General features: G+C 41.4%; 1 protein-coding gene across 18 annotated transcripts in view; it reads left to right on the top strand.

Annotated features, from left to right (window-relative positions):
* The first annotated feature begins 669 nt into the window (after positions 1 to 669).
* The window catches only part of FIP1L1 (factor interacting with PAPOLA and CPSF1), a 48,764-nt gene continuing 25,650 nt past the window's right edge, over positions 670 to 23,783 (top strand). For 4 of the 18 annotated variants that reach the window (XM_070757185.1, XM_070757184.1, XM_070757183.1 and 1 more), the window contains exons 1-8: positions 4,114 to 4,403; positions 7,206 to 7,245; positions 9,592 to 9,655; positions 12,186 to 12,289; positions 13,749 to 13,810; positions 14,472 to 14,579; positions 15,145 to 15,275; positions 15,557 to 15,625. In XM_070757185.1, the coding sequence (XP_070613286.1) occupies positions 4,325 to 4,403; positions 7,206 to 7,245; positions 9,592 to 9,655; positions 12,186 to 12,289; positions 13,749 to 13,810; positions 14,472 to 14,579; positions 15,145 to 15,275; positions 15,557 to 15,625 (657 nt within the window). In that variant the 5' untranslated portion in view covers positions 4,114 to 4,324. Of the gene's footprint in view, positions 792 to 3,735; positions 4,404 to 7,205; positions 7,246 to 9,591; positions 9,656 to 12,185; positions 12,290 to 13,748; positions 13,811 to 14,471; positions 14,580 to 15,144; positions 15,276 to 15,556; positions 15,626 to 23,783 lie in introns of those variants that run through there. The other 14 variants (XM_070757194.1, XM_070757190.1, XM_070757188.1 and 11 more) reach the window with 10 other exon arrangements.

The following is a 23,783-nucleotide window of genomic DNA, read 5'->3' as shown; positions in this document are numbered from 1 at the left end:
GGACCAGAATATCTCCGAGTCTGCCTTCTGCTGCATAAATCCCAGCGACCAGTTAGGTCCCATAGAGTTGGCCTTCTCCGGGTCCCGTCGACTAAACAATATTGGTTGGCGGGACACAGGGGAAGAGCCTTCTTTATGGCAGCCCTGACCCTCTGGAACCAACTCCCCCCGGAGATTAGGATTGCCCCCACCCTCCTTGCCTTTCGCAAACTCCTTAAAACCCACCTCTGCCGTCAGGCATGGGGGAACTGATTCTCCTGGGCCGTTCCATTTAATGCATGGTATGTTTGGGATGTATGATTGTTTCTATATTAAGGGTTTTTAAACTGTTTTTCATAATTGAATTTGTACTGTGTTTTATTGTTGCGAGCCGCTCCGAGTCTCTGAGAGGAGCGGCATACAAATCTAATAAAAAATCTAATAATAATAATAATAATAATAATAATAACAATAACAACAACAACAACAACAACAACAACAATAATAATAATAAGTCTTAAGTTTGGGGACCCCTGAATAAAGCAATAAAGGGTAAGTTTGTAAGTAAAATGTAAGTATTTACAGAATGTTAGTAACTCATTATAGTTTTATCATAGTCAAAAGATAACACCTGGAACTATTCCAAAGTCAGATAATTCAGCCTTTTAGGCTCTTGAGTTGTTATTTTAAGGGGGGGGGGTAATTTTTAAAAGTTAAGCAACATTTAAACTTGAAGACAATGACAGGGAGAAGGAAGGGCAAAGAAGAGCTGTGGTTTACAGAAAGAAGTTTCAGTATCAAAGATTATAAAGGTAACATTTAAAGACTAATTGGGTATATATATGAAAGCAAAGAAAACTTTGATAAGATAAAATTTTTGGTCTTAATAGCATTGGAAGTTCCAAAAGACCATGCTGTTGCTTCATAAATATTAAGGGAATTATGAGTGTAGAATGAGTGGAAAACTTTTGCTAGGGTTTTTTTAGTTAAGAAAGAAAAAGCAATGTTGCCGGTGCATCAATTATATACCCAAGCATCTTTCTGGAACATTAGATCAAACATCCTTTGAGCACCTGTTAGGTGAGTATTTTTGTAACATTCATTATGAGGTGTAGAGCCAGTCTTATTCCTTTTTTAATATAAAATTTATTGGTTTTCAATTCTTTGCTTTAAAACAATAATACAATAATACTTTGAGTAATTCAGCATTGTTACAGTTGCATTTTTCTCTAAACCTAATCACATTACACTTAATCTTATTTTTCTTATCCATATTGCTTATACATTTCTATTTACATACTACACCTCTGCTTTAATTATAACCTTTTCTTTTTTATGCTCAATCCATTGATACCTTTGTTCCCTAGCCTCATAATAGTCTGAATCTTTCTGGCCACCTAATTCTATTGTAAGTCTGATCATTTCAGCACATTCATAGATTTTATTATACTTTCTGAAGGGATTTCTGAGTTTTTCCAAAATTGTGCAAATATTATCCTAGCTGCAGTGGTAATGTGTAACATTAGATATTTAATACTTTTATTGTAGTCTTTTTTAAAAGTTCCCAGGAGCACAAGCTCTGTTGTACATTCTATTAGTGTTTGGGTTATTTCCTGTAACCATTTATGTATTTTGATCCAAAATCTAGAGTCAGTCTTATTCCCATTCAGTTTTGAATTGGATATTTAAAAGCAGCTGATTATCATCGCCAGTGCAGTATCCCTTAAAGCAGAGGTCCCCAACCTTTTTTGCACCAGGGACCGGCATTAAGCTAGACCAGTTTTCCATGGCCCGGTGGGGGGGGGGCGCTTTGGTCATATGGGGGTGGGGTTCATTTCCTTCATTTCCTCTTTCTCTCATTCCCTCTTTCTATCCTTTCTATCTCTCACTCTTTCCTTCTCTCCCTCCCTTTCTCTCTCTTTCCTTTCTCTCATTCCCTCTTTCTATCCTTTCTATCTCTCACTCTTTCCTTCTCTCTCCCCCTTTCTCTCTCTTTCCTTTCTCTCATTCCCTCTTTCTATCCTTTCTATCTCTCACTCTTTCCTTCTCTCCCTCCCTTTCTCTCTTTCCTTTCTCTCATTCCCTCTTTCTATCCTTTCTATCTCTCACTCTTTCCTTCTCTTCCTCCCTTTCTCTCTCTTTCCTTTCTCTCATTCCCTCTTTCTATCCTTTCTATCTCTCACTCTTTCCTTCTCTCTCTCCCTTTCTCTCTCTTTCCTTTCTCTCATTCCCTCTTACTCTCTATCCTTTCTATCTCTCACTCCTTTCTCTCCCTCCCTTTCTCTCTCTTTCCTTTCTCTCATTCACTCTTTGTCTCCTGGGGCTGCCTGCGCCTGCCCTGCACCCCCCACCGCGGAGGGAAAGCATTTGGTATCGGCACCGCCAACCCCCCCTCCACGAGCAGCAAAAGCCTAAGCGGCGGGGTGCGCCCTTTGCATTTCGGCATTGGCGCTCTCCCCTCCACGAGCAGCAAAAGCCTCAGCGATGGAGCAGAAAGGCAAACGACGCGATCAGTCGCTGAGGCTTTTGCTGCTCCTGGAGGAGAGAGCGCCAATGCCGAAATGCAAAGGGCGCACCCCGCCGCTTAGGCTTTTGCTGCTCCTGGAGGGGGGGAGGATTTAATCCTCCCCGCCCCCCCGGCAGCCAAACCTCGCTGAGGCTTTGGAGTTCGGGCGATCCGACGGAGTTCCCGCTCCCACCAACGCTCTGCAGCCGCGCCAGAGCCACCGCCACGAGAAAGCTTTCCAAGACCCATCAACGTCCCGCTGGAAGCTGCCCTCCCGCCAGCCGCGCCGCCCCGGAGCCCCGAAGGCTCGCAGCAGAGGGAGGCAAAGCGGCGCGCGGCAGCCACAACAAGCCCGCACTTGTTGCGCGATGGGAGCACGAGGACGACCGCAGGCGCGACCCGGGCAGCCTTTCGACCGACTCGCTTTCACCGCGCCCGGATAGCGGCGGCGTCTCCTGGGGCTGCCTGCGCCTGCCCTGCACCCCCCACCGCGGAGGGAAAGCATTGCCGAAATGCACCCCGCCGCTTAGGCTTTTGCTGCTCCTGGAGGGGGGTAGGATTTAATCCTCCCCGCCCCCCCGGCAGCCAAAGCTAGCTGTCAGCGGCGCCGCGGACCGGCTGAAAAACCCCAACGGCCCGGTCCCGGTCCGCGGACCGGCGGTTGGGGACCTCTGCCTTAAAGCCCCAAAAGTGGGGTCCCCCCCCCAGAATTCAATGGACTTTATTTTTATTTGAAGACGTTTCGCTTCTCACCCAAAGAAGCTTCTTCAACTCTGACAGGGTAGCAGGGAATGGAAAAGGGTTTATATTTATTTTTTATTCATTTATTTATTTATATTTTAATTGAATTTTAAAAATAGAAACAAAACATTAAACTTTCAATAAATTTGTATAAACACAATACTGTACTAGCAAAGTAAAGAACAAAACAAAGAAAAAAAACAAAAACAGCAAAAAAGACAAAAGAAAAAACCCAGACATAAATAAAACATAGATTTGGGATATTTACATTCCCTTCTCATTCAGAATTTCAATTGGAGATACTGTACTGTATATGCATTTTTGCCTTATTTTGGTTTAACGTATTGCTTTGCATGTTTACATATCTGCTTTTCTACAAACTTTATTTTATTTATTTATTTAATTTATTTGTCAAACGTTTAGAATAGTAGTACTGTAGTTTGTATTAACCTAAGTAAAAAGTAACGATAAAAGAGAAACATAGGACAGAATATTCTACGCATTGCCCATAGCGCAGGGGTAGGCAAAGTTGGCTCTTCTATGACTTGTGGACTTCAACTCCCAGAATTCCTGACTCAATCCTGGAGCTCAGGAATTCATAGAATTCATATGTCATAGAAGAGCCAACTTTGCTTATCCCTCGCCTAGTCAAATGGAAGTCCTTGCCAAATGGAAATACATTTCCCAGAATGCCCTGCTTTCAATGATGGGCGGGGTGGGAACCGACGCGCTTGCAGGGCGCCGCATTGGGGAGGTTGAGCCCGACTTCCGTATCGGAGCATTCAGGACGGCGCCCAATCGCTTCAGGATCGCTTTCCGACCTATTCTCGCTGGAGCCTCTCTAGGCTTTCGGGAGGAGCGGAGGCCGACAGCGCTCCGCCCCTATCAGGAAGAGGCGGGGTGGGTGGGTGTTAGAGAGACGTCACGACTCTTCCCCGCCGCCGTTCTTCTCCGCTTCTTTCGTTTGCTACGCGAGGAAAGGGAGGGGGGGGGGACGGGAGTTGTGCGCAAGCGCGCTGTGCAATCCGGGCTCGCGCGGCGGGCCGGTGGGAGTGCGCGTGTGCGAAGGATAGAAGAAAAAAAAAAGAAGAGTCGGCCATGTCGGCGGGCGGTGAGGTGGAGCGGCTGGCGGCCGAGTTGAGCGGCGCCGGGGACGAAGAAGAGTGGCTCTACGGCGGTACGGTTCTCTTGGCTGCTTGCGACGCGTTCGAGCGCCCCCTCCTTCGCTCAGTCTCCGGCTAAAAGAACCGGCCTGGTGCGGGGACGACAAGGCCCGATAAAGCCTCGGACTCGATTAGTCGCCCCCCCTTCCTAATCCGCGGGGCCGGGTTTCCTTCGCATCCCTTTAAACCTCCGTCTACCCCTTGGGCTGTTTGCGTTGAGGGAAAGGCTGGGGGGGACTGCGAGGGTCCTCCAAGGATGGGCATGGGCCCTCTGTGGAGCCAGCTTCGAGGTTTGGGAAACGGCACTTTTGAGGCACCAGGTCCTTGGAGGGAGGGAGAAGGGCGGCTAGAATCCCCTTTATTTGCAATGATGCGATTTAGCCTTCTGTTTCTGAGGAAGAAGTGAGCCAAGGCTTTGCATCACCCCGACATTAAAAGTTGGACTCTTTTGTCAGTGTGTGTATATACACACGATTATAACTTTTAATTTTGGGATAGAATAAGTATGTACATACATACAGACAGTACTGTATATACAAAGCTGAAGGGAGGGGATCCTGTAGCCTAGAGGTTAATTCTCTGCCTTTCAAGGCAAAGGCTGCAAGTTCAAGTCCCAGTTGAGGGTATGGCTAGCTGATCAGGCCAGAACAAGGCCGAAATAGATCTATCCTAGTCTCCCTTAATTTTTCAAATTCAGCAAAAACACGTGACATATATATGTATATGTTTGTGTGTATAGGTACCTATGTATATGTGTCCATCTCTATACATCCGTGTGTGCATGCGTACATATATATAAATATATGTGTGTGTGTATAAAGAATTGTCCTAAAAATGTGAGTTCCAGGTATAGTTATAAATGAAGAGGCAATAGCCATCACAATCTCTGGAACATTTAAAATTTATTTAAAACTGCTAAAAAATTACTGAGCTTTCGTCAATTTACAGGAGGGAAGAAAGGGTGTGGGGCCCTTAACACACGCATTGACCACATTAAGCAGCATTATTTGGAAAAATATGGTTTGGTGTCTGGAGTGGTGCTGAAACGGCTAAAGGGAGCAGTGAGCTCCCTCCCATATTTGGGTATGCCAGGTGACTTGACAGAAAAACCTGTGTGTGTGTGTGTGTGTGTGTAGTTGATTTTCTATGGAAAATTTTCTTCCTTTTCACTTATCAGCAAAAATATGTAACCATACACATATATGCGAGTGTAAGTATATACACACATGCATACACATGTGTATTAGATTAGATCAAAATTCTTTATTGGCCAAGTGTGATTGGACATTCAAGGAATTTGTCTTTGGTGAATATGCTCTCAGTGTGCATAAAAGAAAATATACATTTGTCAAGAATCATAAGATAAAACAGTTAATGATTGTCATAGGGTACAAATAAGCAATTAGGGAAAAATATAAATCCATATCCATACTTTCTACAAAGAATAGAATAAATTTTTTATTGGCCTAGTGTGATTGGACACACAAACAATTTGTCTCTGGTGCATAAGCTCTCAGTGTACATAAAAAGACAAGATACTTTCCTCAAGAATCATGAGGTACAATACTTAATGATAGTCCGAGTACAAATAAGCAATCAAATCCTATGAGGAACCAATCAGTATGAATCGTAAGGATACAAGCAACAAAGTTATAGTCATACAATTATTAGTGGAAGGAGATGAGTGATGGGAACAATGAGAAGATTGATAGTAGTGCAGACTACGGAAATAATTTGACATGGTTGAGGGAATTATTTTTTTATCAGAGTAATGGCGTTGGGAGGATAGTGTCGATTTGAGGGTAGGAATTGAAGCAATTTGTGTCCAAGATATGAGGGGTCTGGATATTTTCACGGCTCTTTTTTGACTCATGCGGTATACAGATCCTCAATGGAAGGCAGGATGGCAGTACAGTAATTATTTTTTCTGCCATTCTGATTATCCGCTGAAGTCAATGTCTTGTTGGGTTGCAGAACCAAACCAGACAGTTATAGAGGTGCAGATGACAGACTTAATGATTCCTCTGTAGAACTGGATCAGCAGCTCCTTGGGCAGTTTGAGCTTCCTGAGTTGGTGCACATACATACATACACACACATGCATACATATATGGATATTTAAATATAGACATGTATATGTACATACACAGATTACCACAGACAGATAATGGTAAAGGGGAGATTGGGAAACTGCTAACCTGTCTGGATTGTTTCAATGTTTGCCTAGGAAACCACATCCCTTTAAATATATTTGAATCTTGTGTGTGGATACTGATAAGGGATATTTCAAACTTGGTTATAATAATACTGGTGCAAGGCCAAATGAAAACATAATTAATGAAGCTAAAGAGAAGGTTATGAAAATAATAGAGATAGTCCTCGAGTCACAACAGTTCATTTACTGATAGTACGGAGTGAAAAAGTGGCTTATGACCATTGTTTATGACCATTGTAGCATCATATCGTCATGTGATCAAAATTAGATTACTGTATAGGTTGCATTAAGTTGTTTGGTGTTTAGAAAGGGCAATGTTAGTGTACGTAAGGATGTTTCCTAAGAGTAACTGCCTGTTCAGGTGAAAGATGTCTAGGAAAATTCCTTTGTAGAATTAACACGGATTTTTGTCCTTCCACTGGAATGTAAATTTGGCTGAAATATGGAGAGCCATGAAGTTGAGAGGGTCTGTACCTCTGCAAAGATTATGAGGAATTAGCATGAAAATAAATGAATGTATTTTCTGCAAATTATTAAGTGATTCTGGTTGATACTATCTTATTGAGATATAATTTTGATTAGATGTTTTTATTTCTTTAAGATGAAAATGAAGAAGAAAAACCCGAGGAAGCACCTGTTAGGTGAGTATTTTTGTAACATTCGTTATGAGGTGTAGAGTCAGTCTTATTCCTATTCAGTTTTGAATTGAATATATAGCAGCAGCTGAACCCACATTTCTGCACTTGAAAAACAGCACTTGATAAAGGAAAAATAATTTTAAAGTTTTGCAGTACAGTGGAACCCCGACATAAGAGCTGCTCTACTTAAGAGCAACTCGAGATAAGAGCTGGGAGGGGAGAGATATTTTTGTTCTACTTACAAGCCCAAATTCGAGATACAAGCGCCAAGGAGCTGTCTCCTGAAGCCAAACGCTAACTTCCGCGTTCGGCTTCAGGAGACAGCTGCGAAGTGGCGCGCATGTTTTAAAAGGTTGCAGCCGGCCTGGGGGGCTCGGGGGGGTGCTTGCAGCTTTCTTTCTTGCTCTTTTTCTTTCTCTCTTTTACCTTCCCTTCCTCTATTTCTTCTTTTCTTTCTCCTTCCCACCTTCTTCCCTCCCTCTCTCCCTTCACTCATTCCTCTCTTACTTTCCCCTTTCATAAGTTTCCTTGCTTCCTTCCTCTGTTCCTGTCCCTTCCCTCTTTCCTTCCTTCCTTCCCACCCTCCGTCCATTCATTCACCAATTCCTCTCTTGATCGCTTAAAGCCGGTCCCTGGTGCAAAAAGGGTTGGGGACCTCTGTCCTACAGGATTGGGTGGCAGAGAAGTTGAACATATGTAAATTTAAAAGTTTAAGAAAGTTTACAAGTTAAGTGAAAGAAACTTCATTATTCATTTATATGTACATGTACATTTCTTCATTAAAAACATGTCTTTCTGCATAATTTAGACTAACTTTGTGAGTTTTTTGAGGGCTGGAACCAATTAAAATTATTTACATTAATTCCTATGGGGAAAAGTCGTTCGAGATAAGAGCTGCTCGACTTAAGAGCCCAGGTCCGGAACGAATTAAACTCGTATCTCGAGGTACCACTGTATTAGAACTAGTTAAATCAGCCTTCAATACACTAAAATAATGTAAAATTATAAGAGAAACATCTTATCCTCCTATTTATTAATCAAATTTATAAACCTGCCCATCTCCCCAAAGGTTTGGAGTCACAAAAGCAAAATAATATTTTAGTGTGCACATAAAAGGGTCTTCTCCATAAGGTTTCCTAAGATTCAAATAAGTCAGATAATCAAGTTATGAATTATCCAAGTCTTTAATCTTCTTATCTTATTTATCTTATTAAAAGGTAAGATCAGCATTTTGAATTGGGCTATTAACATAATGTTCTTTATTAGTTCAATGAAAGTTCAAACTACTTAACCTGTATTTGTCAGGTTTTTAGTGAAATGGAATGTAAGATGTTACTATACAAAATGTATTCTTTGTGCAATAAAATTCAGAGCGACCATACTATGGATATTGTGTTTTATAAGTAGCCATACAAGAAATGTGGTAAAATGGATTCCGTAGATATCACAATTTTAATTATGAAATGAAGCAAATGATTTCAGTAGATTTTTAGATGGAGTTTATTGTGCATCATTGTAGTGCTTTTCTAGGAGACCACTTTTAATAGTACTTGTTCGGAATAATTTTTGAGAAAGTAATTTAAATAATTTCAGAGTTCCATGTAATTACAGTAGTCGAACACATGCATAGCTCAGGGATGACATGTTTTATTAGAGCTATGTCATGAACTTCATTACTTTATTAAGTAATGTCATCTATACTAATTTTATTTTGAATCCTTGTTGAACTGGAACTTTATGGTCTGGGGGAAAAAACTTTAATGAGCATTTTCTGATTTACTTTTGTAATTAATATGATAAATCAATGTAATTAAAACCCTATTCTGCTCTGGCTTTGTGAGTGCAATCTCCTGTGAGTAAAGTCCTCTTATGTGTAAAATCCCTCTGAATGTCAATACAATCATTGTCTAGATGTAGTAAAATATATCCCATTTCTAAACTTAGCTTAATTCTATATACTGTACAAAATATACCCTATATTTTCTGTGGTATACTTCTTCACAAAATATTGGCTCTATAAGGTTTTTTTAACCTGGTTACTTTAATATTTTAAATCTACTTTAATACCTACTTTTAAACCTACTTTAATATTTTAAAGTAACCAGGGGATAATGAAATAATGTGTAATATCACTGAAATCATGTTAAATTAAATGAAATAAGTGTTACTCGGCTTAATTACTGTATGTATCTTTATTCCCCAGAAATAAAAAAATTACTGAAAAAGTTGGGTTTTTTCCCTAACAAAACTATAATTCATCTAAAATATTGTAATTTAAATTACACTTATTTTTTTTTAAACCAATACTGGTCCCTTTCAAGCACTGATGCTTTTTATTTTATCTTGAAGTGTTCCAACCCCAACGGGAAATGAAGAAGAAGGAGGAGCAGCTGAAAATGGCGTAGTGAAAATGGTATTCTTTATAAAACTAGAACTATAGAAATCTATCTATCATTTTTTATAATTTTGATCAAGCCATTCATGATGACTAAGTGGATATAGAATAGAATAGAATTCTATTGGCCAAGTGTGATTGGACACACAAGGAATTTTTGGAGAGGGGTGGCATATAAATCCAATTAAAATAATAATAATAATAATAATAATAATAATAATAATAATAATAATAATTTGTCTTGGTGCATATGCTCTCAAAGTACATAAAAGAAATAGATACATTTGTCAAGAATCATGTGGCACAAAATGATTGTCATAGGGGTCAAATAAGCAATGAAGAAACAATCAATATTAATAAAAATCTTAGGATACAAGCAACAAGTTACAGTCATACAGTCCTAAGAGGGAGGAAAAGGATGATAGGAATGATGAGAAAAACTAGTAGAATAGAAGTGCAGATTTAGTAAAAAGTCTGACAGTGTTGAGGGAATTATTTGCTTAGTAGAGATGGCGTTTGGGAAAAAACTGTTCTTGTGTCTAGTTGTCTTGGTGTGCAGTGCTCTGTAGCGATGTTTTGAGGGTAGGAGTTGAAACAGTTTGTGTTCAGGATGCGAGGGGTCAGTAAATATTTTCCCCACCCTCTTTATGACTCGTGCAGTATACAGGTCCTCAATGGAAGGCAGCAATTGTTTTTTTCTGCAGTTCTGATTATCCTCTGAAGTCTCTGTCGGTCCTGTTGAGTTGCAGCACCAAACCAGACAGTTATAGAGGTGCAGATGACAGACTCAATGATTCCTCTGTAGAACTCTATCAGCAGCTCCTTGGGCAGTTTGAGCTTCCTGAGCTGGCGTAGAAAGAACATTCTTTGTTGTGCTTTTTTGATGATGTTTTTGATGTTAGATGACCATTTTAGGTCTTGAGATATGATAGAACCTAGAAATTTGAAGGTCTCTACTGTTGATACTGTGTTGCCTAGTATTGTGAGAGGTGGAAGGATGAAAGGGTTTCTCCTAAAGTCTACCACCATTTCTATGGTTTTGTCATTTCTCTTTTTCTTTTATGTACGCTGAGAGCACATACACCAAGACAAATTCCTTGTTTGTCCAACCACACTTGGCTAATAAAGAATTCTATTCTATTCTATATAGACCATGGGGGTAATAATTTGTTAGGGGGTGGGTGGGTCTATTTTGGAAACTGAACATTTGGGGGAACATCTTCCATATCTGCAATTTTATTGCATCACTTCCAAACTTTTAAAATGCTTCCAGGACAATCCTAGATTGTCATAGTATGGATGAGATACTTACTTATTTATTTATTTAGCATTCCCTGGAACATTCTGTCCCCAAAATGGAAAGTTTTGAACATTCCTATAATTTATGGTTAACAAGTCTATGGAGAGGGGCGGCATACAAATCTAATTAATAATTAATAATAATAATAACAATAACAACAACAACAACTTATTGATACATTAAATGTCTGATTCCCAAGGCAGCTGGTAACTGTCAGACTGCCCTGGCCCCATCTCTGCCTCAGACGCAGAGTACTACTCAGAGCCTTCCTCAGACTCCAGGACTGGCCCATGTTCCTCCTCAACCTCCTCACTGTCCGAATCTGCTGCCAGCTTTGCTGGCCGCTGGTAGACCACAACATTCCTAGCTCCATCAGTGATAGCAAGCCATCCTTATGAGCCTTGGCGCTGTGGTTAGAGTGCAGTATTATAAGCTGCTTCTGTTGACTGTAGTTCAGCAATTCAAATCTCACCAAGCTCAAGGTTGATTTGGCCTTCCATCCTTCGGAGGTGAGTAAAATGAGGACCCAGATTGTTGGGGGCAATATGCTGATTCTGTAAACCGCTTAGAGAGGGCTGTAAAAACACTGAAGCGGTATATAAGTCTAAGTGCTATTGCTATTGGTCCAGAAGCAACAAAAAAGACCCAAACTTTGATAGTGCCATCCTATGTATCAGAAATGGGGCAAGGTTCTTACGGCGGAACCCAGTGTGGGCCTTTTTGCCAAAAGTAACCCTTTTCATTAGATCCCCAAAATTCATTCTTGGTCTTGTCCATCCAGAAAAACATTATTTTGATAGCCTTCTGGCTTATGCATGTGATTTCCCACAACCTATAGATGGGCAGCAGTGTTCTCTTGGGAGAATGGTGGTTTTCTGCTTGCAATCCTGACATACTTGCCATTGTTGTTCAGTGTTTCTCTTTGGGTCGTCTCACGAACATGACATTTTCCGTTATGAGAGAGCCCTTTAGTTCTTTAGAGGTTGAGTAGTGCACATTTTGCTCTTGGTGGGATCTTGTTGATGGACCACTCCTGTGGAGGGTAAAAAGCAGAGGTGAGCTCGCACTGGTTTTTAGAGCCATTAGCAAATGCCTAGTGACATCATGGAACCGGTTCTGTTGGTGCTGGTGCATGGACGCCACCATCTTTTTTTTTTCTGAACTTTTATTTTGGAGAGAAGTTTTATAGAGAATTTTTGGCACATGCACATATGTAATTTCTAATTATAGTCTCTCTCTTTTTTGTAGAAAGTGACAGAGGCTGAAGATGACAGTGACAGTGATAGTGATGATGATGAAGATGATGTTCAGGTCACTATCGGTGACATTAAAACAGGAGCACCACAGTATGGGTAAGTTGTCCACTGCTTAATCACTTGGATTTTAGATTCTGAGATAAGGCAGGCTTCAGAAAAGTCCCTTCCTTTCTTACCTTGAAGCAAGTAACAATTGTTTCCAGTTAAAGGACCAACTCTGTGGTCATGCGACTGCAGTCTTGGGTTCTTGGGTTCTTCTCACATAATGACTGGTTGCCAAGTGTTCTACTCTCGGGTCTCCAGTAATTTTCCAAGCCTCAAAAAATCACTTCTTTGAAATATAAACTCTCTTTATTTTTCAAACATTATCTATCTATCTATCTATCTATCTATCTATCTATCTATCTATCTATCTATCTATCTATCTATCTATCATACTGCTCAAACAAATAAAGGGAACACTCAAAGAACACATCCTAGATATGAAGGAATGAAATATTCTTATTGAATACTTTTTTCTGTACAAAGTTGAATGTGCTGACATGTGAAATTGATTGTCTATCAGTGTTGCTTCCTAAGTGGACAGTTTGATTTCACAGAAGTTTGATTTATTTGGAGTTATATTGTGTTGTTTAAGTGTTCCCTTTATATTTTTTTGAGCAGTATATTTTGCAGGGCAGAGTCAAGTAGCAAGAAGTAAAGCACAGTTCTATCTCATTAAGCAACCAGCCTCGTCTTGGACTCTGGGAAGCCTGCCAAAATCCAATCCGTCTAAATTCCTAGATAACACTGCTCACAAATCAAAGCATAAATCAGAAGCTCACCACCAGCTTTTGCAAGCACCAGGAAGGCAGCTCAGAATATCTTGGGAGACAGAAAACATGATTTTTTAGCATTTGTTTTCAGGCATGCCACATTTTCTTGGCTCTTCCATGTAACAAACGTAGTGAGTCCATGCCCTCTTTTCCCAGACACCCTTCTTTATGTAACCTGGAAGTGACATCACACCTCAAAGAGCTAAGGCTGTGGATTAATACCTTTTATTCTGGACCTCCTCTTCCCGTTTAGCCATTCTTTGATAGCGTGGGTTAATCCACATATCTTCCCCTAATAAATCTTCCTATCTGAAAGAGACCAATCTCCCATTGTAACATCAGCCCCCTCTGTCTCTCTCTAGTCACTGTCTACCTCATTCTCGATCTTAGCTACCTCTGGCAGCCCCCTGGTCCAGGATATCCTGAGGGGCCTGGTTCATTGTCTTCAGAATCAGGCATGACTATTAGCAGTTCTAAGCAGTGTGTGGTCATGAGATATTATGCTTTACAATTATGGCAGTAGGCGATGGAAATTAAAGTCCCAATTATCATTGTTACCCGTGTATGTGCGTGTATGGAGAACTGAGTAAAAGCTTTGGGGTATCTGCTGAGCCAGAAGTTGCCACTTCTTTAACGTTGAGTGCACACCATAGCACTTCTGAACACTTTTAAAAAAACATTTCCTCAAAAATCTTGTTCATCTTTTACCCTTTACTATAAAAATGGTTTTTTTTTTTAAGGTACGGAGCAGCACCAGTGAACCTCAATATTAAAACAGGAGGGCGAAGTTATGGATCCTCTGGTAAGCATTTAAAGCTCAAAAAAAGCATTTAGAGCTTCAAAGAAAGAAAATAGGAAAAAATAATGCTATGCTCTTGTCTCTTAAGATGCTACATTGCACTTGGACAGTGTAAGAGAACATTAACTATCAGATAAGCAGGGTGTCCAGCAAACCTGGGAAATCAGGGAATCATCAGGGAAATTGGCGATTCAGGAAATATTGGAATTATCAGGGAATTTGAGAAAAAAACTGAATAAATCAGGGGGGGGGGGAACAAACTACTAAAATGTTTAAAAGTCTCGGAAAACTCACGTTAAAAAATGGATTGCGTTGCCTGGAAGAGTCAAGCAAAAATGAGCATAACTGTGGCAACAACTTGCTTCCTCAGCTACCAATATTTCTCCACGGCTTAGCTGTTTAGTATGATGCCATCTATGACCGCCCCTTAGCTAGATCACATGTTGCAGGGAAATGTCAAGGAAATATCAGGGAATTTTAAAATGCTTTCCCCCTGGACAACCTGGATAGGTTAGTTATCTAATATATAAGATAAATATAAGAACAGTAACTATCAGGCTCACGAGTGCCAGTATGCAGGGAATAAGTATCTTATTCTCCCTATAGAAGCTTACAATATTATGTTGCTTGCCGCGGGGCTCATAAAATATTCTTTTTTTTATAGGCACCAAAGTGAAAGGAGTCGATCTTGATGCACCAGGAAACATTAATGGTGTTCCACTACTAGAAGTTGATTTGGATTCTTTTGAAGATAAACCTTGGAGAAAACCAGGTAGAAAACTTTGCACAAAAATAAATAGCATTGTAAAAAAAAACATGTCAGTGAAACTCCACAGGTGAGCAGAAAATTGATTTTTCTTGTTTCAACTAAACACACAAAATGTGTTCACAATTCCTGTTTGAGGAGAAATTTAATCTTAGCATGTCGTAGACCCAATCCTTATAAAATGCTGCTTCCAAGAGGCAGGGAAAATAATAAGTATTACTCAGTTCGATTTGATGCATGAGGATATGCTGTTAGGTGTTTTGCATTTTAAAGGGTTTTTTTTAACTCAGAATGTTTTGATGTTTTAGCTACTTTGGCTTATCTAACACAGGAAAAAGTGCCTCCCCTTTGAAGCATAGCTAAGTAATAAAACACTGCTAAGTGGTTGTGGGAAGTAAACAAAAAGGAGTGCTCCCGAAAAAGAAAATTGTATTTTACCCCCAGAATGGTTATTCAGCTGCTTTTCATTTTGGAAACCCAGTAGCTAGAAAGCATTGTGGAAGGCAGGATTCCTCCACGCTTTCCTAGTAGTTGCATTTAACTCCTAGAATATTTGTTGTTTTCTTCTAAGGCGCTGATCTCTCAGATTATTTCAATTATGGGTTTAATGAAGACACTTGGAAAGCCTACTGTGAAAAACAAAAGAGGATACGAATGGGGCTCGAAATTTTACCCGTTACCGCAGCTACAAATAAAATTACGGTAATAAAAAAGAACCTCTTGTTCCACAATTGTAGAACCATTTTCCTTCAAAAGTTAGATTCCACACAGAGTGTTAGCAACCCTTGTGTGGTTCAAAAGTTCATTTCCCTTCCTTTCCTTGTTCCTATCATCCAGCCATTTTGCTCCATTTCCTTGTGGGCCTCTGTGTTGGTAATGTGGAATCACCAACTTGCAACTCTCTTGTAACCTGTTGTTAGTTGTGTTGTAGCCCATCAGTCCATAATGTGGTGTTTTAATGGGCGATGTGTTATTTGACTTAGGCCGAAGACATTGCTATGGAAGTAACGCCAGGGGCAGAGATTCCAGATGGCACATACAGTCTTTTTAAGGTGAATGTTGGTAAACTTTCCTTAGTCACTCTAATTACTGTTTGCCATACCACTTCCAAGTTTGAGTCTAAACACAAAAGTGGACGTAGCTGTTTTGTTTTCACTCCAGCTTTTTAAAAAAAAATATGTTATCCAGATGTGCTGCATGTAGAATCACTTTTTTTTAAAATCTTTCTTGCTGCAACTCTTATGACTTGATGGCATAATGTACTAATGATTGCTGTGATTGTTACATAATGTATATGATGCATTCTTTTAGTGAGATATGTTATTCTATTTAAACAGATTTCATGTATCGTTTTTGGTGTGATAGAAGGGTCCTTAAACTTTTTAAACGGGGCCAATTCACGGTCGCTCAGACTGTCAGGTGGGGGGGGGGACTACCTGGGTGGGCATGGCCAGGTGGTCCTGTGACTGGGGGGGGGGGCATTGCTAGGTCATGTGACTAGGTGGGCATGGCCAATTTAGCAGTCCATTAAACAATGCATACAAATTAAACTTTAATTTGTTTTGCTCTTGGGGGTGTTTTATTTGCTTTTTGTTTTGTTGTTTAGGAATCTAGTGGTCCACTTCAGGAAACTCAGTTTTGCAGCAATTCTTCTCAGCCCCAAGGAGCTTGAGCTCCTTCTCTTCTCTATTCACTCTGTCTCTCTCTGTCTCTATATCTTCTGGAGACAGGGGAAGTGAAAAACGGGAAGTTTTCACCATTTTTAAAAACTTCATGGGGTGTCTGCATCCCGTTTTTCACCTCTTCCGCTTCCAGAAACATTCTGCTGGCCAAAACCAGGTGAAAACGGCTCATTCTTTGGCCAAAAGCGGTCCGGGTTTGCTTGTTTTTCACCTCCCCTATCTCCAGAAAATCTCTGCAGGCCAATATTGTTGTCCTTACCTTTCAGTTCCAGCCCATGGGGCTCATGAAGGTAAGTACTACAGTCGTCTGAAGGGTGGGCAGGGTAATGTGGGCAGGGCAGCCTCGTGGTCCTGCACGGGCCAAATTAATGGCTTTGGCGGGCCGCATGCAGCCCACAGGCCATAGGTTGAGGACCCATGGTCTAGCATTTGATCCTTGCTTTCTCTCTCTTGGTGGCCCAACTTCAAAAATGAAGTTCAGGCAGAATTCTGCTGACCAAAGAAGTTATCCTCCATGTAAAGAATGTGCACAAAAGAGACAATGTGTGTAGTTTTGAATCTGAAACAAAACAAAGGCTGCTATGATGCCTGAAAGTTTTGCCGTTACGTTGGGGAGAGGCACAGTTTGATGAAAATGAAACCTCAAATGATTTTACTTTTTTTTAAATTTCTGCTGAAGCCAAATGCACAGGATACAGGAGTGACTATAGAAGTGAGTAGGACGAGGCTACTGTGCGACACTTTCGCCTTCATGTAGCTAGCTTTGCTGCATATCTCCTTATGCCTCCTCCTTTTGCAGTGTTGTGTTTTTCCCCTTTTCTCGGTTGCCCTGGACTGTTGCTAATAGTTTTGCCCTCCTGCCTGAAATACTACTTTCAGTAAGAACCATTTCATCCCATATTGAAACAAATGAGCTCCATAGCTGAAATCAACCACCCCTGTTTTAGACACAAGCCACCTGAAAACAACCGTTCCATGAACAATTCATGTACAAATACTTTTGCACAACCCTGCTTTCCTAAATAAGACATTGTTAGATTGTCATAACTCAAGGAAGGATTGCAAACTTGATTAATAGCCATATACAGTCATACCTCGTCTTACGAACCTAATTGGTTCCAGGGGGAGGTTCGTAAGACGAAAGGTTCGTAAGACGAAACATTGTTTCCCATAGGAAACAATGTAAAGTCAATTAATCCGTGCAACCCCCAAAAAACCCCGCAAAAAACCCGCTGCCACCCGGCTGTGACCTTTTAAAACAGCCGGGCGGCTTCCCAGCCGTCTCCCGAAGCCGGACGCCAAACCCAAACTTCCGCGTTTGGCGTTCGGAGGCTGCTGGAAAGCCGCACGGCTGTTTTAAAAGGTGACAGCCGGGCTGGGGGGCTTTCCAGCAGCCTCCGAACGCCAAACGCGGAAGTTCGGGTTTGGCGTTCGTAACACGAAAAAAGTTCGTAAGAAGAGGCAAATTTTTTCTGAACCCCGGGTTCGTATCTTGAGTTGTTCGTAAGACGAGGGGTTCATATCTTGAGGTACCACTGTACAGTGATCCCCCGATCATTGCGGGGGTTCCGTTCCAGGACCCCCCGCAACGAGCGGGTTTTCGCGAAGTAGCGCCGAGGAAGTAAAAACACCATCTGCGCATGCGCAGATGGTGTTTTTACTCCCGCAGCGCTAGCGAGGAGCCGAAGATTGGGGTTCCTATTTTAAAACGTCGTCGCCGGCATGGGCGGGGTGCCAGCACCCCCCCGGACCCCCAACCCGGGTTTGGGGGGCCGCTAGGAAGCCGCCCATGCCGGCGGCGACGTTTTAAAACAGCCGCGCCGCTTTCCAATGAGTCCCGAAGACAAACGTCAAACTTCCGCGTTTGTCTTCGGGACTCATTGGAAAGCGGCGCGGCTGTTTTAAAACGTCGCCGCCGGCATGGGCGGCTTGCCAGCACCTCCCCGAACCCGGGTGTCCGGGCGAGCAGCGAGCGAACGGCGGGTGGCCGGGCGAAGGGCGGGCGAGCGGCGAAGGGCGGGCGAGCGGGTGCTGGGGAGGGCTTCTCGCCCTCCCGCCAGCAAGAGGGGGAGCGAACGGCGTGGGCAGGCTGCGGACAAGCCGTTCGCTCGGGCCGCTTCCCAGCTGAGTACTCAGCCGGGAAGCAGCCCGAGCGAACGGCGTGGGCGGGAGAAGGGCGCGCGAGCCGCAGGCGCGCGGGCAGGCAGGCTGCGGACAAGCCGTTCGCTCGGGCCGCTTCCCAGCTGAGTACTCAGCTGGGAAGCGGCCGAGCGAAGCGGCAGCAGCGAGGAGTTTGCGTGGGCGGTGGGGAAACTCCTCGCTGATGCCCGCCAAGAGGGGGAAGACCTAGGGAAGCCGCCCAGCAGCTGATCTGCCCGGCGCCATCTACGCATGCGTGCCCATAGAAAAAAGGGCACGCATGCGCAGATGGTGTTTTGACTTCTGGGTTGAAAAATCGCAAATTAGCCTGTTCGCAATGGTCGGGGACGCAATAACCGGGGGATCACTGTATAGTAATCGCCAATCTCTATTATTCCTAGAGGCCTTTCGGAAACCACATTGTTAGTCTCAGTGGCATTGTGAAGCAGCAAATTCTAGATTTTTTTTAGTGCTTCTAAGGCTGAAGACAATTCTAGGCAAGACCTTATTGTGGCAGGATTTGAACTCTCCACTGGGTTGAGAACTTATGTGTGCCAGTGTAAGAAGTTATCAACTGGATGCGTAGTTACAACTGACTAGTCCAGGGGTAGGCAAAGTTGGCTCTTCTATTACATGTAGACTTCAACTCCCAGAATTCCTGATTGGCTTAGGAATACTGGGAGTTGAAGCCTGATTGGCTTAGGAATACTGGGAGTTGAAGCCTGATTGGCTTAGGAATACTGGGAGTTGAAGTCCACAAGTCACAGAAGAGCTAACTTTGCCTGGCCCTGGATTAGGCATTTGAGAATGCCTGAGAGAAGAAAAGGCACATCAAGTTAATATGTGTCACCTACATGGTGTAAAGAAATGGGTGTACTTAAAAACCAATATTTCTTGAGAAAGTTGCTTTAATTAGTTGCGGCCCTATCTGGACCGGGAAGCACTCCTCACAGTCACTCACACCCTCACCACTTCTCGCCTTGACTATTACAATGCGCTCTACATGGGGCTACCCTTGAAGAGCGTGTGGAAACTTCAGCTGGTGCAAAATGCAGCAGCGCGCGCATTGCGGGTATACCAAGGTACGCCCGTATGACACCAACTTTAATCAAACTGCATTGGTTACGAGTTAGTCTCCGGACAAAATTCAAGGTGTTGGCTCAGGGCCAGACTACTTACAGGACCACCTCCTGCCTCATACCTCGCTATAGCCAGTAAGGGCCCACAGAGTTGACCTTGTCTGGGTTCCGTCTGCCAAACAATGTTGGCTGGTGGGACCTCAGGGGAGAGCCTTCCCTGGCGGCTCCGATCCTTTGGAACCAACTGCCTCCAGAGATCTGTACTATCTCCGTTAAGACCTAGCTTTTCTGGCAGGCCTGGAATTAAGAATGACTGTGCGCATGTATGGTTTTTAAGCTTATTCCTTACGTATTTTTTATAATATTGCTATTTTACTATATTATTATTTATTATATTTGTATACCGCCCTTCTCCGAAGACTATAATTTATTTTTTTACTGTTTTTAGTCATTATTGTTAGATGCCCTGAGTCCTATTGGGGTGGGCAGCATACAAATATTATATATATACTGCTCAAAAAATAAAGGGAACATTCAAATAACACATCCTAGATCTGAATGAATGAAAGTTGAATGTGCACAACAGCATGTGAAATTGATTGTCAATCAGTGTTGCTCCCTAAGTGGACAGTTTGATTTCACAGATATTTGATTTACTTGGAGTTATATTGTGTTGTTTAACTGTTCCCTTTATTTTTTTTAGCAGTGTATATATAAATAATTTTGCCGTAATACTGATATTTTATTTATGTTTTCACATCAATACAACAGCTTTGCAAAACATAGAAAGCATATAATATACTTATTTTTCCATGAAGAAAGACTTTAGTTGTTTTGTTTCATTGATTTAATAAAATGCTATTTTAAAACACGATAGAAAATGGACCTGATAGAGAATATTTTGTAGAATGCATCTGGCTGGTTGGCTCCCAATTATTCGTTTTTCTTCTTCTGCTCCTAATAGGCTGGAGCCTTTTAGCCTTTTATTACTTAAAAAGGAGAAGAGATGTAAATGCTGATGGTTAGTTTAACATCTGTAACCTTGCTCAGGTTACATATTTTATGTTCACGAAGAAATTATGGGTAGGAAGCCCCGTTTTCAATCATTGTGTGCGGTATTGTGTTCAACATTTGATACTCAAGAATTCATATAAGCTAAATATAAGCAGAGCTAATACAAAGCTTTATTACTTTTTTCACCTTTAAAAAAATCATGCTTGCGTACTATTTTATTCATACTGATTACCTGAGAGACGTTGACCAAGGCTACCTCATAATTGAGCAATTGAACCACATTTTCTACATTCAACTCCAGATTTGTTGCCATCACAACAAATGTATGACCCAAGATTGTGCTTTTCTGTAATATCCCATAATGCTTCATTGTCCATTCATGCTTTTTACTAATGTAACCTTGATGATAAATGTGAAAGCTATCAAGTGTTGTCGTATAGAAGTAAAAGTCTACCTAATCTAATGCTCCACCAACTCTAGTGCTCTTATAGCAGAGGTCTCCAATCCCCTGGTCCGTGGTATGCCAGAAGCTAGGCCACACAAACAAGCAAAGCCCCATCCATGGGATGCAGGCACTGTATGAAACCATGCCCCCTCTGGTCCATGGAAAAACTCCACGGAACCGGTTGGGGACCAGTATCTTAAAGGACTAGAACGGAATATTATTGGGTCATTCTTTGTCAAGTGGACCAGGTGAAATTTCTGACAGTCTCAAAATGGGTGAGCAGTGCAGTCAGGCGGTAGGGAAAGCAAGTAGGATGCTTGGCTGCATAGCTAGAGGTATAACAAGCAGGAAGAGGGAGATTGTGATCCCGCTTTATAGAGCGCTGGTGAGACCCCATTTGGAATACTGTGTTCAGTTCTGGAGACCTCACCTACAAAAAGATATTGACAAAATTGAACGGGTCCAAAGACGGGCTACAAGAATGGTGGAAGGTCTTAAGCATAAAACGTATCAGGAAAGACTTAATGAACTCAATCTGTATAGTCTGGAGGACAGAATGAAAAGGGGGGACATGGTCGAAACATTTAAATATATTAAAGGGTTAAATAAGGTTCAGGAGGGAAGTGTTTTTAATAGGAAAGTGAACACAAGAACAAGGGGACACAATCTGAAGTTAGTTGGGGGAAAGATCAAAAGCAACATGAGAAAATATTATTTTACTAAAAGAGTAGTAGATCCTTGGAACAAACTTCCAGCAGACGTGGTAGATAAATCCACAGTAACTGAATTTAAACATGCCTGGGATAAACATATATCCATCCTAAGATAAAATACAGAAAATAGTATAAGGGCAGACTAGATGGACCATGAGGTCTTTTTCTGCCGTCAGACTTCTATGTTTCTATGTTTCTAAATTGAAGCCTTATTTGAAAAGAAACCATCACAAAAAACAACATATATTATAGGGGGAAAAGTGCTCTTTCTAACAAAATGAAAATGATTGGAGGTGAGAAAACAGAGAGCGGTAGAAAAAAAACTTGCTCTTTCGAATGAAGACAACTGAATGTGATGAAACAGAGCTCTCTCTTTTCTCACCTTCAATCATCTTCATTTTTATTTCATTAGAAAGAGCACATTTTTTCCTCTCATATATGTTGTTTTTGTGATGGTTTCTTTTCAAATAAGGCTGCAAAAATCAGTCACGTGGACACCTGGTCCACCTGACAAAGAATGACCCTATTATAGTTTATGTTTTTCTTAATATGCAGGAAGATGTATGAAACTCTTCCCCCAAGTAGCATTAGTGCAGGATATTTTATTTTATTTATTTATTGGATTTATATGCCGCCCCTCTCCGAGGACTCGGGACGGCTTACAGCATATAAAGAAACAATATAACATCTTCAATCCAATTATCTTAAATTAATTACAGCGTTCCCTCACTTTTCGCGGGGGTTGCGTTCCGAGACCGCCTGCAAAAGTCGAATTTCCGCGAAGTAGAGATGCGGAAGTAAATACACTATTTTTGGCTATGGACAGTATCACAAACCTTCCCTTAACACTTTAAACCCCTAAATTGCGATTTCCCATTCCCTTAGCAACCCTTTAGATTATTACTCGCCATGTTTATTTATTAAAGTTTATTAAAAAAAATATTTATTAAAGGTGGACGAATGTTTGGCGATGACATATGACGTCATCGGGCAGGAAAAAACGTACAGGGGGAAAAAACTGTGAAGTATTTTTTAATTAATATTTTTTGAAAAACCGTGGTATAGACTTTTCGCGAAGTTCGAACCCGCGAAAATCGAGGGAACACTGTAATCTAAAAACCTAAGACCATAAAAAATCCTCTTATTCCCATTCAATCAACTAACTTACAATACATTCGTCAGCCAGGGGGCTAGAGTCTAGTGGCCCTAAGCCTGGCAGCATAGTTGAGATGCGGAAGGCGAGGAGGGTGTAGGCAGCACGAATCTGGGGGGAGCTGATTCCAGAGGGCCAGGGCCACCACAGAGAAGGCTCTTCCACATTTTGCCTGTCTTACTGAAAACAATCTTTAAAAAAACCCACCAAAACCAGAAACTATACTTCCAACTGTACAGTATTTGTGCTTCCAACCTCCCCCCACTCTGAGGAGAAACACATGTTTCCCCATATAAGAGACTAATAACTGCCAGTTGTTTAGATTTTATTTGTCTGTTATGCATAACTGCTCAGTTTGCTTTGCTTAGTAGCAAGTTATTGTGAACCTTATCAGTCTGCAGGAAAATATTAGTCTACATTTTTAAGGCTTTGCTTATTAATACTTGGTTTTTTAAAAGAAATATTCATTTTTGACATTTTTGCTTTTCTGATTCTTGAGAAAAGTAATACAGGGATTGATGGAAATAGAGCACCAGATGCTTAGCTAATATTCCCTAGAAACATAGAAACATAGAAGTCTGACGGCAGAAAAAGACCTCATGGTCCATCTAGTCTGCCCTTATACTATTTTCTGTATTTTATCTTAGGATGGATATATGTTTATCCCAGGCATGTTTAAATTCAGTTACTGTGGATTTATCTACCACGTCTGCTGGAAGTTTGTTCCAAGGATCTACTACTCTTTCAGTAAAGACGTGCCACGTGGATCTGTTTTCCCATAGTGGAGCTGAGTTTGACTGATAAAATATTTATTTGTTTAGTAGTACTCTATATTTCTCAGTTTTCCTATTCCATGCCGAAGAAAAACACGTTTGTTAAATACTCTGCAGAGGCTGAAGCATAAAAACAAATCTTTGGGGGAAATTCTACTTTGATTCCTTCCCCCCCCCCCCCTTCATAATACTACAGAATAAATTATAAATTA

The sequence above is a fragment of the Erythrolamprus reginae genome, chromosome 7 (assembly GCF_031021105.1).
Source record: "Erythrolamprus reginae isolate rEryReg1 chromosome 7, rEryReg1.hap1, whole genome shotgun sequence".
Lineage (NCBI taxonomy): Eukaryota > Metazoa > Chordata > Lepidosauria > Squamata > Dipsadidae > Erythrolamprus > Erythrolamprus reginae.
The sequence above is the reverse complement of the archived record's forward strand: the minus strand, read 5'-3'. Positions and strand labels throughout refer to the sequence as shown.